The sequence below is a fragment of the Bos indicus genome, chromosome 17 (genome assembly GCF_029378745.1).
Source record: "Bos indicus isolate NIAB-ARS_2022 breed Sahiwal x Tharparkar chromosome 17, NIAB-ARS_B.indTharparkar_mat_pri_1.0, whole genome shotgun sequence".
Lineage (NCBI taxonomy): Eukaryota > Metazoa > Chordata > Mammalia > Artiodactyla > Bovidae > Bos > Bos indicus.
In genome coordinates this window covers 70,854,433-70,874,213 of record NC_091776.1, presented here as the reverse complement: position 1 = coordinate 70,874,213, position 19,781 = coordinate 70,854,433, and the positions used below count along the sequence as shown (strand labels likewise).

The 19,781-nt window shown below is 49.3% G+C and overlaps 1 protein-coding gene and 1 pseudogene across 1 annotated transcript in view; one reads left to right on the top strand and one right to left on the bottom strand.

Moving 5' to 3' along the window:
• The window catches only part of LOC109571160 (immunoglobulin lambda-1 light chain-like), a 230,055-nt gene extending 216,749 nt beyond the window's left edge, over window positions 1–13,306 (bottom strand). Inside the window, exons 1-2 of the mRNA XM_070769908.1 lie at window positions 13,195–13,306; window positions 12,781–13,084 (exon numbers count right to left, since the gene is read on the bottom strand). Coding sequence (XP_070626009.1) covers window positions 12,781–13,084; window positions 13,195–13,249 — 359 coding nt within the window. The 5' untranslated portion in view covers window positions 13,250–13,306. The remainder of the gene's footprint in view (window positions 1–12,780; window positions 13,085–13,194) is intronic.
• Window positions 167–1,757, top strand: LOC139176827 (adenylosuccinate synthetase isozyme 2-like; annotated as a pseudogene).
• Window positions 13,307–19,781: the final 6,475 nt, after the last annotated feature.

Genomic DNA, 19,781 nt, shown 5'->3' with positions numbered 1-19,781 from the left:
CCCTTGTTTTCCTGTGTTTAAGGATCTGCCTGTCGATGGAGGGGACATGGTTGCAGTGCCAGATGCAGGAAGCTCCCACATTCTGCAGAGCAACTCAGCAGGAAAGCCGAGCTGCTGAAGCTCCATCCCCTGGAGCTGGTGCCCTGCAGCAAGAGAATCCACCCCAATGAGAAGCCAGTGCACTGCAGTGAAGAGCTGCTGCGCCACCCACAACCAGAGCCCAGGAGCAGTGAATACCCCGCACAGCCATCCGTCAATCAACCAATAAAGTGTAAAAAAACAACCTGACAACCAAACCAGTAGAAGGGGACATTACAGACCACGGTCGTTAAACGTTGATCCAAGTCCTCTCGACGAAATGGAACACTAGAAAAGTAGAAAAATCCTAATATCAGGTTAAGACACTGACAGTGTTACCAAAGGTTATCTTTTTGATATATGTTATATTTTATATTAAGACTCTCAAACATAGATTTACAGAAAATCCAGTTCACACGTTCCCAGCCACCCCCGACCCCTTCGGGCTCTTCTCGTGTCTCTGGGGCCTGGGCGTTTGCCAAGACCAACCTTGGCATCCACCCAAGGTGACTGAGGCCGCCCCAGGGAGCAGCCTGGGGGGAACCTGGAGACCCTGGTGCTTGGCGGGCAGTGGGACCACGAAGCCAAGAGGAAGGTGCTGGGTCTGCTGGTGAGGACACCAGCACGCTGTGCCACTGCCAGGGAGGAAGTAATGCTGCCTGAACAGCTGCAGATTCTGTGGAGGGTGACTTTCGTCTTTTACCCAGTGGAATCATTACCCAGTGGAACAACTCAGGCTCCCAGTGGAGCCTGAATGTTACTGCATTCATTGGAATTGATGTGGTAATTCATCTAGCTGGATTGTGTGAGGAAGCAGAAAAATATGATCAAAAAGGGAAAGGTCTGGAAGGCTGGATAAGGCTTCTCATACCTGACAGATTGTGCTTGATTTTCATCAAACAGCTGATGGTATCCAGGAACAACAGAGAGGAGAACAAGCAGGAAAAAATTTGGGTACCACAAAAAGGGCATTTGCCCTGTTCATTCTTCCAAAGAGGACCACTGTGGACTTAGGATATGCCATCTTATTTCTGACTTTGATGGCTTTTCTGAGAGGTTCCAAGTTCTGGCTAACCACTACAAATCTATATACCCCACATCAGAAACAGACATTGAAGATGAATTCCAAAAACTCAAGGGTTAAATGGAAAGGGTGAAACCAACTGCTAGATATATGGAGTTTATATCCTATATCGAGCTTTCAAAGAAAGACCATCAAAGAAAATCTTGGTAGAAGCTGCAAATGCAGCACTGCTAGATACTGATTTTGAAAGTTATCCTTTCATAACCTCTTTGAACCGTACAGTTGGACGTGTTTGTACTGGCTTGGGTATGCTGCCTTAATATGTGGAGAAGTGTATGGAGTTATGAAAGCTTATACAACTAGAGTTGGGATTGGTCCCTTTCCTACAGAGCAAGACAATGCAATTGGAGAATTATTACAAACAAGGGATAGAGAGTTTGGTGTAACTACAGGAAGGGAAAGATGATGTGTCTGGTTGGACTTTGTTTTGATTAAATATGCTCATATGATTAATGGATTTACTGCATGGGTAGTCAAAAATTTTGATATTTTGGACATATTTATGGAAATCAGAGTTGGAGTTGCATACAAGTTAGATGGTCAGATTATAACTCATTTCCCAGAAAACCAAGAACTCTTAAATAAATGGATTTAAATGTAAGACAAGGATATTTAAGGAACATTTAAGGACTTTTAAGGAACTACCTATTAATGCCCAGAATTGTTTGATTTATTGAAGATGAAGTTCAAATTCCAGTTAAATAGATTTGCTTAGATAAATCCAGAGTCTATGATTCAACTCTTTTAAGGATTTCTAGTGATACAAGAAGCATTCCTGGAGAGGTGGGGAAAGGACTTTCTTAAATATTTCATTTATGATCTACGAATTCTGAGAATAAAGACACTGAAATGAGGTTTAGGCCTAACAGTCGCTTCCAGTCTTTCAAGAGGGATGGCTGGTGTGGAGATACATTTTGGCAATTTACAGTGTCAGCTGCCTTAGCTGGCATGATTGCCAAATCATTTGTTGTTCCTCCTGCTTATGGTGTCATATTTTCTTTTCATTTTAGTAATAATATAATCAATGTTGTTTGAAATCAGATAGAATGATCTCTGTTCATTTCCAAGGCACCATTCAATATCACAGTAATCCAAGTCTACGCCCTGACCAGTTATGCTGAAGAAGCTGAAGTTGAACGGTTCTATGAAGACCTAGAAGACATTCTAGAGCTAACACCCAGAAAAGGTGTCCTTTTCAATATAGGGAACTGGAATGCAAAAGTAGGAAGTCAAGAAATACCTGAAGTAACAGGCAAATTTGGCCTTGGAGTACAGAATGAAGCAGGGCAAAGCCTAATAGAATTTTGCCAAGAGAATACACTGGTCATAGCAAACACCCTTTTCCAACAACACAAGAGAAACCTTTACAGATGGCCATCACCAGATGGTCAACACCAATATTCTTTGCAGCTAAAGATGGAGAAGCTCTATACAGTCAGCAAAAACAAGACCGGAAGCTGACTGTGGCTCAAATCATGAACTCCTTATTGCCAAATTCAGACTTAAATGGAAGAAAGTAGGGAAAACCACCAGACCATTCCGTTATGACCTAAATCAAATCCCTTATGATTATACAGTGGAAGTGAGAAATAGATTCAAAGGATTAGATCTGATAGAGGGCCTGAAGAGCTATGGATGGACGTTTGTGACATTGTACAGGAGGCAGGGCTCAAGATCATCCCCAAGAAAAAGTAATGCAAAAAGGCAAATGGTTGTCTGAGGAGGCCTTACAAATAGCTGTGAAAAGAAAGAAGCAAGAGGCAAATCAGAAAAGGAAAGATATACCCATTTGAATGCAGAGTTCCAAAGAATAGCAAGGAGAGATAAGAAAGCCTTCTTTGGTGATCAATGTAAAGAAATAGAGGAAAACAATAGAATGGGAAAGACTAGAGATCTCTTCAAGAAAATAAGAGATGCCAAGGGAACATTTCATCCAAACACGGGCACAATAAAGGACAGAAATGATATGGACCTAACAGAAGCAGAAGATATTAAGAAAGAGCTAGCAAGAATACACATAACTGTACAAAAAAGATCTTCATGATCCAGATAATCACAATGGTATGATGATTCACCTTGAGCCAGATCCTGGAATGTGAAGTCAAGTGGGCCTTAGGAAACTAGGGATTACTGAGGTGAAATGTGACAAAAACTAGGGTGTTCAGAGGTAAAATCTGACAGAAACTAATGGGTTCTGAATTAAAATCTGACAGAAACTAGGGGGTTGTGTGGTAAAAATCTGACAGAAAAAAAGGGTGCTGTGGTAAAATGTGACAGAAACTAGGCAGTTCTGAGGTGAAATGTGACAGAAACTAAGGGATACTGAGGTAAAATTTAAAAGAAACTATAGTCTTCTGAGGGAAAATCTGGTAGAAACTAGGGGATTCTGTGGTAAAATCTGACAGGAATTAGGTGATTCTGGCATAAAATCTGACATAAACTAGGGGCTTCTGGTGTAAAATCTGACAGAAACAAGGGGGTTCTGAGGGAAAATCTCACAGAACTAGGGGGTTCTGAGGTAAAAACCTGACAGAAACTAGGGGGTTCTGAGATAAAATTTGACAGAAATGAAGGGGCTCTGAGGTAACATCTAACAGAAACTTGGGATTTTGAGGTGAAATGTGGCAGAAAATAGGGGCTTCTGAGGTGAAATGTGGCAAAAAATAGGGGCTTCAGAGGTAAAATCTGACAGAAACTAAGGGGTTTTGAGGTAAAACTTGACAGAAGATAGTGGCTCCTGAGGTAAAATCTGTGAGAAAGTAGGGGGCTTGTGAGGTAAGACGTGACAGACACTAAGGGGTTCTGTGGTAAAACCTGAGAGAAACTAGGTTCTCCTTAGGTAAACCTGACAGAATATAATGGGTTTTGTGGTAAATCGGACAGTAACTAGGGGCTTCTGACATAAAATCTGACAAAAACTAGGGGGTTCTGAGGTAAAATCTGACAGAATTACATGCTCCAGAGGTAAAATCTGAAAGAAACTAGATGATACTGAGGTATAGTGTGAGAGAAACTAGGGACTGTTTTGGTAAAATGTGACAGAAATGAGGGAGTTCTTGGGTAAAATCTGACAGAAATCAGGGGATATGAAGGTAACATGTTACAGAAATTGGAGGCTTCTGAGGTAAAAACTGACAGAAAGCAGGGGGTACTAAGGTAAAATCTAACAGAAGTTAGAGGCTTCTGGTGGAAAATCTGACAGAAGCTAGGGGCTTCTAGGGTAAAATCTGACAGAAACTAGGGGCTCCTGAGGTAAAATCTGTGAGAAACTAGGGGGATTCTGGGGGTAAACACTGACAGAAACTAAGGGGGTTCTGTGGTAAAATCTGAAAGAAACTAAGTTTTCCTTAGGTAAATCTGACACAGTATGGGGCTTCTGAGGAGGAGAAGGGGACGACAGAGGATCAGATGGTTGGATGGTATCATCGACTCAATAGGCATGAGTTTGAGCAAGCTTCAGGAGTTGGTGATGGACAGGGAAGCCTGGCATGATGCAGTCCATGGGATCACAAAATGTCAGACAGGACTGAGCGACTGAACTGAACTGAACTGAGGTTAAAATCTGACAGAAACTAAGGGGTTGTGTGGTAAAATCTGACAGAAATTCGATGGCTCCATGGTAAAAATCAGACAGAAAATAGGGGATTCTGAGCTAAAATCTAACAGAAACTAGGTGGTTCTGAGGTAAAATCTGACAGAATTACAGGCTCCAGAGGTAAGATCAGATAGAAACTAAGCAATACAGAGCTATAATCTGAGAGAAACTAGAGACACCTTTGGTACAATCTGACATAAACTAAGGGGTTCTGACATTAAATCTGAGAGAAACTAGGCAGTCTCTGACATAAAATCCAGCAGAAACTAAGGGATTCTGTAGTAAAATCTGACAGAAACTAGGTTCTCCTTAGGTAAAATCTGACAGAAACTTGGTGGTTCCATGGTAAAATCAGACAGAAATTAGGGGGTTCTGAGGTAAAACCTGACAGAAACTAGGTGGTTCTGAAGTAAAACTTGACAGAATTATACAGAGTTAATTCTGATCCACGCTGGAGCTGTTTCTATGAATTTAACCCTTGTTTCTGTCACGTTTGTTATCATCATCATAAATAGCGGCCTGCTTCAGAGAACCCTACTCCCTCTGCCTGAGCCTTAAACCAAGTACCTTTGGGTAGCTCACAGGGAGATGGTCTCACCCTGCCCACCTGTGAATGACTGTAAGAAAGACGGAAATAACGTATCCCCCTGCCTGAGGTTGCCATTCTAGGGAATCACTGCAAGAGTTCAATGGTCTTTTTCACTTTGTGTCCTCACTTGCCCCATCTCTCATCCCTAAAAGCAGCTAGCATTCAGGCCCCAAGAGCATGGTCATTTTGAGACATTAGTCTGCCAACTTCTCTGTCAGCTGACTTTCCGAATAAAGTCGTATTCCTTTCCTCTCGGATTCATTGGCCTGTCGTGAGGTGAGCAGAGTGAGCTTGGACTTGGTAACAGCCGCAAACATGTAGATCAATCTGGCAGTACTGAGGTCACCTTCACAGTATGAGGTTGTCCCACCCGTGATCTCAGGGCTCCTTTCACTTATTTACAACTGTGTGAATTTCTCAACAATGTTTTCTTGTTTTCAGTTTATAAGCCTCTCACCTACTGGGTTAATCATATTCCTAAGCATTTTATTTTTTTGATACTATCATGAATTGAATTTTCGAAAGTATCCTTCTTGCTTCTTCGCTTTTAGTAACTGGAAAACAACAGGTTTTCTAGCATTACTTCTGGTAACCCTGTGGGAGATCCTAGACAGAGCAGATCATGTTAAGATGAGTGCTTGTTTTCCTGTCTGTGGGGCAGGTGACGAGCAATGGGCAGGTGGGAATGTGAGGTGGTGTCTGCAGCCCATGGGCCGTAAGATGACCACACCAAGGGTGACCTAGGACATGTGACCATCTACGGAACCGGAATGGCCCCAGGCTGCGTCCACTACTTATGGGGGAAGGAAAGCCATGGAACACGTCCTGTTTTTGTTTTTTGTTTTTTTCCTTTTAAGAAAAAAGTCATCAGTGTATCAAGACCATAGTATGAGATATTGTAAAAGCACCAACTATTCTCATATTGGTGTCTGGTGACAATAATTTGTGGAAACTCCACAAATCAGGAGCAAAGTGAATTTAATCTCCATAACAATAATTCAACATCATGTGGCAAGTGTTAGACAAAGATACTGAACAGGAAGAATCAGTGGTGGGTCTTAGCAGTGAGGGCCATGGAGAGGCAGTAGTTCCAAAAGACCCAAATGTAAGGTGCAGCTCAGATGCTCCCGTGTTGGTGCAGCAGTAACCGAAGAAACCTCCCCTGTGAAGAAAACGCACAGGCGTTCGTGTTGAGGGCCCATGAGAGGGGTCAGAGCTCTAGAAACTCCTGGGAATGGGCAGATGCCCAGATGGAGATTAAAGGCTCCCGAGTCAGAGTTCAGGTCTGAGATGACCTCAGCCAGACCCCAACCTCAGCCCCCGAGCTTCAGGGCAAAGAGACACTGTGTCCCTAGTGATGGGGACATGAACTTCCTGTTTCCTTTGAGACCTTCTCCTGGGAATGAGCTGCTGGAGGGACTTTAAGGACGGAGGGGACAGGAGGAGGCTCCATGCCCAGGCAGAGCCCCCGGATGACCTGGAGTCAGGGTGATAGCAGCAGCAGGTCCAGCAAGATGCCGAGCAGGAAGCCACTGGGCGGCCCCATCTCCCCAGAGAGGAGTCCATACCACAACTGGTCTAGTTCCGCAAGCCTGGAGCTCTGGGTGAGCCTGAGAGGCTGTAATGGGAAGGCGGGAGCAGCAGCCTGAGCATCAGCTCAGCCCAGTGATGGCCAAGGAGCCCGAACTCCAGATTTGAGACCTGGAAAACGAGCAGAGACCCCGAGATCTGAGATGGAGCAGGGATCCCCAAGGGCCCACTACTAGCATCAGAGAGAACGAGAGCTGTTGGGACCAGGACACACGCTGGATGCTCGATGAGTCCAGAATCAGACAGACTCTACTGTGTTTCTCTGGTTCTGACCTGACCCATCATGGACTCTGACCCCAGGGCACCTGCCCTTGGCACTGGGGATTTCTGCTAAAGTTGAGAAAATCAGACAATGTGTTGCTGCCAAGGAAAGCTGGAGAAGGGGTGAATTAAGACAGATGTGAACAGATTTTTCTGAACCAAGTTCCCTGGTGTGATTCTGGACCCAGTCTTAGGCCAAACAGACAAATGAAGTGGCTGCCTTTGCAGAGGATGTTTCTGCCCCCAGAGCCCTGACTCTGAGAGGACAGCAGGTTTTTGTCTCACTTCCCCCTGGCCTGGAGCACTGTGGCACCACTGATACTGCTGTCGTAAGATACACAGTAATAATCAGCCTCGTCCTCAGCCTGGTGCGAGCTGATGGTCAGGGTGGCTGTGTTCCCAGACCTGGAGACGGAGAATCAGTCGGGGACTCCCGAGAGTCGACTGGTAGCACGGTAGATGAGGGTTCTGGGGGCCGATCCTGGGATCATTTGGTACCAGCCAACATAATTGCCAGTTCCAACGTTGCTGCTGCTTCCAGAGCAGGTGATGGAGACCCTCTGGCCCAGGGACCCAGACATGGAGGGCGGTTGAGTCAGCACAGCTTGGGCCCAGGATCTTGGAAGGGGGAGAGACAGAGATGGTGACTCAGGAGTCCAGACATGAGAGCAGGGAGCAGGGCCTGTGTGTCTTCCCAGGGCCCTTCCCCTGTCCCCCCCATCCAGTCACCTGTGCAGAGAGCGACCAGCGTGAGGAGCAGAGGGGACCAGGCCACAGTGGACATGTCAGGGTGTCCTGCCGTCTGTGGCCCCACAGCAGAACAGAGCGTCCCCACACCGCTCCTTCCCCTCTTCATATACTGAGAGGGGGAGGGTCCTTTCATGCAAATTACTGTCCTCCCCTCCAACCCCCACAATGCTCTGATCACCTCTGGGACCTGGGTCAGCTTCCTGTGCCTGAGGGAGACCAGTGTGTGATCTGGGGAAGGGATGCGTGGGGCTTGGGGGTGGCATGTCACAGCTGGGAACCCTGAGCAGAAAGCATCAGGAAGTACCAGAGGGCTGGTCTCTGCTCTCACCCCTCCAGACACTTAGGAAAGGCCTTGGAATGCCCCCTGGTGTCCTGGCCAAACACACATCCTGACCTGGTGATAGAGCTCTTAACAGCCAACTTTCCCAAAACTGGTTTTGCAATTATACCTTCAGGATGTGTTTGATTGGAAAACAACAGCCAACTGTAGCTTACCCTGTAGTGCATGTGAGCGTTACACAGTGGATGTGTGATTTTGAGATTTTCAATGAACCAAAATGTGATCATGGAGTAGTAAAAATCTAAGGGCCTCACTTAAAATAGATGCCTAAATTTAACTGAAGAAAATGTTGTTGTTAAGTCACTAAGCTGTGTCCAACTCTGGCTCTGGTTTAATTCTGCATTCCCATGGCAGTATTTCTAAAACATAATTTTCCTTGTAGCCTCTGTTCTTTAAGTAAGATAATTTTAAAGACTTTCTGACATGTATGGCATCTCCACTGGGGGATTTTATGTCGTAGCAGGACGTTCTCTCTGTGAAACAGGGCAGGCTGAGTTAGCAGAGCCATTGCTCGGTCTCAGATCTGAGATGAGACACAGGACAAGACAAGGCAGATCAGCTGTTCTCAGGAACCTCAAACGGGACCATAGACATGGTCAGACAGAGCAGCAGTCACGGCCCCGGGGGCAGAGCCCACAGGGTCTGCTTTCCCAGCCCAGGGCCCCAGCAGCTTCTCCCGGGCTCACTGTGCATAAAATCAGTCCCACAGCAGCTGAGCACAGACACTCCTCAGCCAGGAATCATTTCCCAGGTCTCAGGACAGGGTTTCTCTCCCCTCCTGATTCCTCACTCAATGGGCACACAGGACGGAGTGTGAGGTCTCAGGGAATAAATCGGCTACTAGAGGGGTTCATGGATCCCCTGGGAAACAAGGGGAACCTGGGGAGGAACAGGGAGGGGACGAGTAGGGGTCACATCTGAGAACCAGAGACCTGAGGCTTCTTGGAAAGGAAGGGTTAGAGAGGTTCAAGGGGGGGGCCGAGGAAGTGAGTGTAAATTTCAGAAAGATTTGGAAACATGTCCACGATCTTCTGACAGAGTGAGCTGGGTCATGACCATGGAGATCAACAGTGTAGGTCTGTAGAAAGAGAAGGGCCCAGAATTGGGAGGAAAGTCATGAATGAGGGGAGCGGGAGGGGTGCATGGAGTGGGCTCTGGGGGCTCCTCCCCTCCTCTGTTTCTGGGAAGAGGGTGGGGACTGATGACCACCTGACCCCTTCACCCTCCAATTCTGGGTGCTCGGCCCCGTGTGCAGCTTCTCTCCCAGGAGGAGGCCTGGGGGCCGCGGGTCTGAGTCTGTCCTTTGAGAGGAAGCACCTGCTGTCACGTCCAACTCAGTCTGCTGAGCCTGGGAGCAGGGCCAGCTCAGGGGACCATGTTGGTCTGTTGCTATTGCTGCTGCTGCCAGGTTGCTTCAGTCATGTCCGACTCTGTATGCCCCAAAGACGGCAGCCCCCAGGCTCCTCCATCCCTGGGACTCTCCAGGCAAGAACGTTGGAGTGGGTTGCCATTTCCTTCTCCAGTGCATGCACGCACGCATGCTAAGTCACTTCAGTCGTGCCCGACTCTGTGTGACCTCATGGACAGGCTCCTCTGTCTACGCGATTCTCTAGGCAAGAATACTGGGGTGGGTTGCCATTTCCTTGTCCTAAGTCTTCCTCTCTTGCCCCAGTAATCCAGCCTTTCCACACCTGAGCCCGTCTTTAGAATACTCTCTGTCTTCTCAGGGAGCCCTGAGTCCGTCTGTGCGGTGCTGTCCGTCCTCCAGCCCTGAGCCGAGCAGGAAATCCCAGAGCCTGTGTCTGCTGTGAAGGGTGAGGGGTGGCCCTTGAAGCACTCTTTTAAGCTGTCTCTAGTCCCAGCGCTGGGGAGACCAGGATGGGAGGTGGGGAGTGGCATGCGGAGCCGCATGGGCAGGCTTAGGGTGACAGCGTCCTGTGCTGTAAACAGCCATGACCACGTGGAGTACCTTCAATAGAACTGTGGGTTTCACGGGTAAAGGTCACCATCTCGTCATGCAATTATGACAGCTGGCAAGTTCATTTCCAACAAAGTTGGGACACATGTTTCATCATCAGAAATAGAAAAACATGGTGTGTGGACAGGTAGGTGTGGTGAGCATCATGGACCTTGTAAAACTCCCTTCCCTGTGGTTCTGGGTGGAGCCGAAGGACCCGGGACGGAGGAGGGGTGTGGGGGCAACGAGGAGGAGAAGGAGCTCAGACACCTCACGTTAACGTGTGTGGAAGAGACGGGAAAGTCTTGTTCATTCTTGTTTCTTTGACGTAAAAATGTAAATGCTCTTCTTATTTGTATTCATATTGGAATTGCTGCTAAAGTAGCTTTTTAATAAAATTCACATGATTTTTGTCAGAGGTGTTTGAGAACCTCAGCTCATAGAGGTGAAAAATATATATTCCTACTGAATTCTTTTCTTATTATATGAACATATTGATGACAGTTTGGCTGAACTTCTGATTTCATATATTCACGTTACAAGTGTTAACATAAAGTATTAATAAAATGGGAAGGAACGAGTAAGGGAGCCACAAAAACTGACACAATATCACTTTCCGTTGTTCAATTCAAAATGTTGAAATTGCCAAATAACACAACAGGGAACATATTTAAATGACACCGATGGTGACAGAGGGTCCTTGCCTGCATCCCTCTTCCATGGGGAACACCCGGGCGTTCGGTGGGCAATGGGGCAGCCTCTGCAGGGGTCTCTCATCCCCTGTCCAGGTATCCCCGGAGGTTGAGGTTCCTGAAGGAAGTTCATTTTTGTTGTATGACCGTCCCTCTGTCCTTGGTTGGATGTCAGGTCTGGGCACTGACCCCACGACAGAGCAGCAGGAACTGAGAAGCAAGCCTGTGGCTCTGAGCTGAGAGCTGCTGTGTCCCCTGGGAGCCCAGGTGCAGGACGTCACCCTCCAGTGAGGACCCTGCTGCCCACGTGGGCAAGAGCCAACACAGGAGGTGCCAGCCTGCCTGGCCAGGACCCTGGGTTCTCAGGACCAGGCCCACAGCGCCCCCTGCTGGACTCAGACCTCCTCCTCCCCCACTTCACACCACAGCCTCCTGGAAGGGCTTTCTCACACTTGCAGCTGGGTCTTCCTGATGTCACCGCCCAGGGCAGTAGAATGAGTCGCCTTCATCTAGTTTGGGCTTGGTCATTGATTTTTCCAGTACCTAATGAGAGATCCAACCAGTCCATCCTAAAGGAGACCAGTCCTGGGTGTGCATTGGAATGAATGATGCTGAAGCTGAAACTCCAATACTTTGGCCACCTCATGTGAAGTGTTGACTCATTGGAAAAGACCCTGATGCTGGGAGGGATTGGGGGAGGAGGAGAAGGGGAGGACAGAGGATGAGATGGCTGGATGGCATCACAGACTCAATGCATGAGTTTGTGTGAACTCCGGGAGTTGGTGATGGACAGGGAGCCCTGGCGTGATGCGATTCATGGGGTCACAATGAGTCGGACACGACTGAGCGACTGAACTGAACTGAACTGAATGACCTCAGACCCCTCAATGGTTTGTTGATTCACTAATGAATTTCAGGATTCCCTGATGTCTGAGTTTGCTCCGCCGAGCTCGTGGGTTCACTGCCATAACACAACCACCCGAACCTGAATTTCCAGGGTTCAAAAACCCAGCATTCCCGGGGGGTTGTGCCTGGTCATGATTCTGTCTGAGTTTCCTTCCCAGGTTGATAGGTAGTCAAGGTTGAATTTGCAAGGCCTCCTGGAGCCTGCCCAGCTGACTACATGGCTCTGTTCTTATTTCTCTCTTTGCAAAGAGAATAGGGAGGCTCTCAGGTACAACAAATCTCTTCTTGGTCACTTCCAGGGGTTCTCATTTACCCTTCATCATGGTTCTCATAGTACTTCTTTTTGACTCAGATATTTAAAGATGTTTTTAGTCTAATATTATAATCTTTCTATAATAAATGTTTGATATAAAAGATTATGCTTATAAATGGGAATCTCATCCTTGTCTGGGCTCCTGTTTCATCTCTGGTTGAGAAACCCTTATGACCGTTACCTGATCTTCATTGGACATGGTGAGAGGCGGTCACAGGAAAGGCAGGAGCAGCAGCCTGGGCCTCAGCTCAGCCCAGGGCCGGCCAAGGAGCTAAACGTCCTGAATCAGACCCAGCTGGACACTGTCTCTCTGGTTCTGACATGACCGTCATGGACTCTGTCCGCCAGGACCTGCCTCTGGCATTCAGGTCCTTCTGCTCAACTTCAGATATTCATATAAAATACGGTTGCCGAAAGCAAAGCCTTGGTGAGGGGTCAGAATGAAGAAGAACTGAAAGGGTTTCCCAGACCAATTTCCTGGTGTGGGGCTCAGACCCCCGTTTTAAATCAAACAAGCAACAGAAGTGTCTGCATTGGCAGAAGATGCTTCAGCCCAGGGAGGCCCGTGACTTCAGGGAGGGCAGGTTTTTGTCTCACTTCCCCCCTGGCCTGGAGCACTGTGGCATTACTGCTACTATCCTCAGCAGATGCACAGAAATAATCTGCCTCGTCCTCAGCCTGGAGCGAGCTGATGGTCAGGGTGGCTGTGTTCCCAGACCTGGAGCCGGAGAATCGGTCGGGGACCCCCGAGGCTCGACTGGTGTCACCATAGATGAGGGTTCTGGGGGCCGATCCTGGGATCAGTTGGTACCAGCTCACATATCCATTTCCAACATTGCTGCTGCTTCCAGAGCAGGTGATGGAGACCCTCTGGCCCAGGGACCCGGACACGGATGATGGCTGAGTCAGCACAGCCTGGGCCCAGGATCCTGGAAGGGCGAGAGACAGAGATGGTGACTCGGGGGTCAACACATGAGAGCAGGGAGCAGGGCCCTTGTGTCTTCCCCGGGCCCTTCCCCTGTACCCCCCATCCAGTCACCTGTGTAGACAGCAACCAGCGTGAGGAACAGAGGGGACCAGGCCATGGTGGACATGTCAGGGCGTCCTGCTGTCTGTGGCCCCACAGCAGAACAGAGCGTCCCCACACCGCTCCTTCACCTCTTCATACCCTGAGAGGGGGCGGGGCCTTTCATGCAAATGACTGTCCTCCCGTCCAAACCCCACAATGCTCTGATCACCTCTGGGACCTGGGTCAGCTTCCTGTGCCTGAGGGAGACCAGTGTGTGATCTGGGGAAGGGATGCGTGGGGCTTGGGGGTGGCATGTCACAGCTGGGACCCTGAGCAGAAAGCATCAGGAAGTACCAGGGGGCTGGTCTCTGCTCTCACCCCTCCAGACACTCAGGAAAGGCCTTGGAATGCCCCCTGGTGTCCTGGCCAAACATACATCCTGACCTGGTGATAGAGCTCTTAGAGTCAACATTCCCAAAACTGGTCTTGAAATTATACCTTCAGGATGTGTTTGGTTGGAAAACAGCAGCCAACTGTAGCTTACCCTGTAGTGCATGTGAGTGTTACACAGTGGATGTGTGATTTTGAGATTTTCAATGAACCAAAATGTGATCGTGGAGTAGTGAAAATCTAAGGGCCTCACTTAAAATAGATGCCTAAATTTAACTGAAGCAAATGTTGTGGTTCAGTCCGACAAAGTTGTGTCCGTCTCTGGCTCTATTTTAATTTTTATTGCCATGGTACTATTTCTAAAACATAATTTTCCTTTTAGATTCTGTTCTTTAAATAAGATCATTTTAAAGACTCTGTGACATATATGGCATCTGTGAAACAGGGCAGGCTGAGTTATCAGAGCCATGGGTCAGTCTCAGATCTGAGATGAGGGACAGGACATGACAACACAGATCAGTTGTTCTCAGGAATCTCAGACGTGATCATGGGGATCAAACCTGACTTAGGTGTGGTCCAGACAGAGCAGCAGTCACGGCCCCGGGGGCAGAGCCCCAGGACAGGGTCTGCTTTCCCAGCCCAGGGCCCCAGCAGCTTCTCCCGGGCTCACTGTGCATAAAGTCAGTCCCACAGCAGCTGAGCACAGACACTCCTCAGCCAGGAATCATTTCCCAGGTCTCAGGACAGGGTTTCTCTCCCCTCCTGATTCCTCACTCGATGGGCACATGGGACAGAGTGTGAACGTTCACCGGATAAATCAGCTGCTGGGTGGGCATCACTGGGTCCCCTGGGAAATGAGGGGGAACCAGGGGTGGAACAGGGAGGGGTCGAGCTGGGGTCAAACCTGAGAGCCGGAAACGTGAGGCTTCACGGGAGGAAGGGTTAGAGATGTTCAAGGAGGGGGATGAGGAAGTGAGTGTTTCAGAAAGATCTGGAAACTCGTTCATGACTCTCTAAGAGCATGAGCTTGGTCATCACTGTGGAGGCCAACAGTGTATGATGTAGAAAGAGCGAGGCCCAGAATTGGGAGGAAAGTCACGAATGAGGAGAGCGGGAGGGCAGGCTCTGAGCAAAGAGATGAGGAGGAGCGGGCGCAGGCTGAGGAGAGCTGGAGGGGTTCACTGGGTGGGCTCTAGGGGCTCCTTCCCTCTTCTCTTTCTGGGAAGAGGGTGGGCACTGATGACCACCTGACCCCTTCACCCTCCAACTCTGGGTGTTTGGCCCCGGGTGCAGCTTCAGTCCCAGGAGGAGGCCTGGGGGCCGCGGCTCTGAGTCTGTCCCCTGAGAGGAACCACCTGCTCTCACATCCAACTCAGTCCGCTGAGCCCGGGTGCAGACCCAGCTCAGGGGACCATGGGGGTGCGTTGAGGGGCTGCCAGTTCTGAGCAGGTGCACAGCGCCCCCTGGTGACGCACCCGGGGAACGTTCTCGGCGGTGAGAGTGGGAGCAAGGTGCCGCTCAGTTACTTGGTTCTCAATCCTGTCTGACTCCTTTGCGACCCCGTGGACTCTAGCCCACCAGGCTCATCTGTCCATGGGATTCTCCAGGCAAGAACACTGGAGAGGGTTGCCGTTTCTTGCTCCAGAGGATCTTCCCACCCCAGGGACAGAACCCACTTCTCTTATGTCCCTTGCATTGGCACCGGGTTCTTTACCTCTAGTGACACCTGGGAAGCCTTATGAGAGGAAGCAGGGGCGCTCTTTTTTCCTGTCACCAAACACTCTGTCAATAAACAAATGAATGAATTGAATAGCAATAAGTATTACATATCTTTGATAGTGTGCAGATACTTCTTTTTTATTTCTCCTATTGTATTTTCAGGTGATTCTGACTACTTTTTCTCTTTTTCCTACATTTATCTCCTTTTCCTTAGGACCCAAGAGTGTTTGTACTTGCTCATCAAGTAGATTTGATGATTTGTCCCTAAAAACATCTGTCACCTGATTTCATCATCTCAGGCATCTCACCAGTGATGTCTATGCCTTCTCACTTCCCTTCAATATTTAGTATTCTGGTTCTTGATAGAAGTGACAATTCTACTGGATACTGGATTCTGTGGAAATTGCTTGTAGAAACTCTGGGTTCCATTTCCTTTTCCTTTAACAGAAAATGCTTCTGTGGTGGAAGCTCAGGGATGTGCATTCACTGCCCAGTGACCCAGCAAGGGCGCACTGACTCCCCTGCTCCGTGCTGCCGACTGCGACCTGGGAGCCGGGGGCAATTGCTGTGAGCAGCTCCTTCATCCAGGGGCGTGTGACCACCCCTTGTGTGCCGCTGGCCTAGGGAGGGGAGTCAAGCTGAGTGGTCAGCTGTGCTGCAGTCAGGGGACACTCATTTCTGCTGGGTTCCGTGGTCTCAGGGACTCCAGGAAAGGAGGGGCAAACACCTTGCCCTGGGAGCCCCATTGCTGTGGGGGAAGCAGGTTTTTGTCTCCTTCTCTCTGGCCTGAAGCACTGTGCAAACTTTCAAGCCATCAGCCCATGAGAAACAGTAATAATCAGTATCGTTCAGCATGAACTGAGGTGGTCAGAGAGGCTGAGTTGCCAGGCTTGGAGCCAGAGAATCAATCTGGGACCCCTGAGGGTCGTTTGCTATTTTCATATGTCAGGAGTCTAGGGGCCTTTCCTGGGAGCTGTTGGTACCAGCTGACATAAAGACCCCCAGGGTTGCTGCTCCTTCCAGTGAAGGAGAGGGTAACCCTCTGACCCAAAGTCCCGAACATGGAGGGCGGCTGAGTCAGCATAGCCTGGGCCCAGGATCCTGGAAGGGGGAGAGACAGACATGGTGACTCTGGGGTCCTGACAGGACAGCAGGGAGCAGGGCCTGTGAGTCTTCCCAGGGCCCTTCCCCAGTCCCCCCATCCAGTCACCTGTGAAGAGAACGACCAGGGTGAGGAACAGAGGGGACCAGGCCATGGTGGACACAGTCAGGGCGTCCTGCCTTCTGTAGCCTCACAGCTGAGCAGAGTGTCCCCACACCGCTCCTTCGGCTCTTCATACCCTGAGAGGGGGAGGGTCCTTTCATGCAAAGGATCCCGTGCATCACACTGACCCTCCCAGGCCCTGGGCCAGGTCTCTATGCCTGACGGTGGCCAGAGAGTTGTCAGGGGTAGGGCTCTGTGGGCCTCAGGAGTGGGAGTCACAGCTGGGAGCCCTGAGCAGAGGCCACCAGGCCTTGTCAAGGAGCTCTGTCGGGGGGCCCAGCTCTGCCTCCCACCACCCAGCTTCAGAAATGGACCTCGAGCGCCCCCCACCCCTTGTCCAGGCCCAGACACACATCCTATGACCTGGAGAGCAGAGCCCTCAAGGACAGATCCTGCCTCCTGCTCTGTGCACTGTCCCCTCTTTAGCACCAGGCCAGGTGCCCCTTCTGTGTCCCCCTGAGCTCAGGGCCATCATGGGCTCCCCTCAAATCCTCAGGATGAATCTGTCCAGGGCTTCCATGACTGCTTAGGGGTCAGGACCAAGGGGCATCTGAGACACAAATTGCTCTCAGATCAGGATCAGGTCAGGGCAGTGCCGGCCCCGGAGCGGGAAGGTGGGTCTCCTTCTGTGCAGGACAGCAGGGTCCCTCCTCTGTGGGCCTCCTCCCTGGTGGGCAGAGCCCTCCTTCCTCTGTGCGTCCCCTCAGCCCTGAGGAAGAGGGGGCAGTTCTCTGAGGAGGGGGTGAAGGTGTGGAGAGAGGCCTGAGGTGGGACTCAGCGTTCCTAAATGTCTGGATCTTTACCATGTGTTTGAACAAAAGAGCCTCTTGATGAAAGCGAAAGAGGAGAGTGAAAAAGTTGGATTAAAACCCAACATTTAGAAAACTAAGGTCATGGCATCTGGTCCCATCACTTCACGGCAAATAGATGGGGAAACAGTGGAAACTGACAGACTTCACGTTTGGGCTCCAAATCACTGCAGATGGGGACTGCAGCCATGAAATTAAAAGACGCTTGCTCCTTGGAAGAAAAGCTATGACCAACCTAGACAGCATATTAAAAAGCAGATACATGACTTTGCCAACAAAGGTCTGTCTAGTCAAAGCTATGGTTTTTCCAGTAGTCATGGAAAAGTTGAGAGTTGGACTATAAAGACAGCTGTGCACCAAAGAAATGATGCTTTTGAACTCTGGTGTTGGAGGAGACTTTTGAGAGTCCATTGGACTGCAAGGAGATCCAACCAGTCCATCCTAAAGGAAATCAGTCCTGAATGTTCAGTGGATGGACTGATACTGAAGCTGAAGCTCCAATACTTTGGCCACCTGATGCAAAGAACTGACTCATTTGAAAAGACCCTGATGCTGGGAAAGATTGAAGGCGGGAGGAGAAGGGGACAACAGAGGATAAGATTGTTGGATGGCATCACCAACTCAATGGACATGAGTTTGAGTAAACTCCAGGACTTGGTGATGGACAGGGAAGCCTGGCGTGCTGCAGTCCATGGGGTCGCAGAGTCAGACATGACTGAGCTACTGAACTGAACAGAACTTACTGTGTGTGAAGCCTTCCACAGGCTGGACCCTGTCCCATGGCCTGTCTTATGAAGTTGCCCCTCCCGGGCGTCTGTCCTGCAGGCACAGGGCACCGGCTGCAGGGAGCAGGCCTGGTGATGCTCCTGGCAGTTTTTATTGAGACTCTGAAGGGCTCTGAGCAGCATGTGTCCCCAGGGATCCTGATACATAATAGCTGTTAGGACCAACCATCCCAAATAGCAGGTTAGAGAAGGTAGAGGTCAAAGTGATTGGTTGGAAAAGAACGGTTGACTGTATCTTGCCCTGCACTGGTGAGGTGTTACACTCTGGGTGTGTGAGATTTTAAACGAACCAAATGTGGCAATGGATTACAGAAAATCTACAGTCATTCCTTAAAATCTGTGCATGAATTAAACTGATGGAAAATCTATGTTCTCTCTTAATTTTTCACTTACAAGGGTACAGTTCTGGAAAACTAATTGTCATTGTAAGTTCTTTTTTATTAAAAAGTTCTTTTTAATTGACCTCATAGGTATCCTAGGAAATTTTGAATATTATCCAGTAAAAATATTTCTACAAAGATATTTGCATTCCTAACTTGTTTGGAGTTTGAGTGAGGCAGGGCTAGAACCAGCTCTTTCTGCCACATTTTGCCTCTCCACTGGGGAGTGCTTGTCTCTGAGCAGCCTGTGAAAACAGGGCAGGCTGAGGTATGGGAGCCATAGGTCAGCTCAGAGCTGAGTTGAGGGAACGTGCATGACAGGGCAGGTCTCCTGACCTCGGACACTCAGAAGTGACCATAGGAAGATAGGCTGAGTTAAAGGAGGTCCAGGTAAGGCAGCAGTGACAGCCCTGGCCGGGAGAGGATGAGTTGGAGTCACACCTGAAGTCTGGAGACCTGAGGCTTCTCTGGTAGGAGGGCTAGAGAGGTTGCAAGAGAGGACAAGGCTGGTCAAGGAAGCCTGGAAACCGACCCATGACCTGATAGAGTGACATTGGTCTGGAGGAGGAGGTCGCTGGTGAAGGGTTGTAGAGAGGAGCCCAGGACTGGGGAGGAAAGTCATGGATTAGAGGGGTGCTCTTAGGAAAGAGCAAGAGAGGAGCAGAAGAGGCTGGAGGGAGAGGGAGTGGTACAAGGGGTTATTATGTATTCCTACTGAATTCTTTTCTTATTATATGAACATATTGATGACAGTTTGGCTGAACTTCTGATTTCATATCTTTCATGTTACAAGTGTTAACATAAAGTATTAATATAACGGGAAGGAACGAGTAAGGGAGCCACAGAAACTGACACAATGTCAGTTTCCATGGTTCACTTCAAAATGTTGAAATTGCCAAATAACCCAACAGGGAACATTTTTTAATGACACAGATGGTGACAGAGGGTCCTTGCCTGCATCCCTCTTCCACTGGGAACACCCGGGCGTTCTGTGGGCAATGGGGCAGCCTCTGCAGGGGTCTCTCATCCCCTGTCCAGGTATCCCTGGAGGTCGAGGTTCCTGAAGGAAGTTCATTCTTGTTGTATGACCGTCCCTCTGTCCTCAGTTGGATTACAGGTCTGGGCACTGACCCCACAACAGAGCAGGAAGAACTGAGAGGCAAGCCTGTGGCTCTGAGCTGAGAGTTGCCATGTCCCCTGGGCGCCCAGGTGCAGGACATCACCGTCCAGTGGGGACCCTGCTGCCCACATGGGCAAGAGCCAAGGGAGG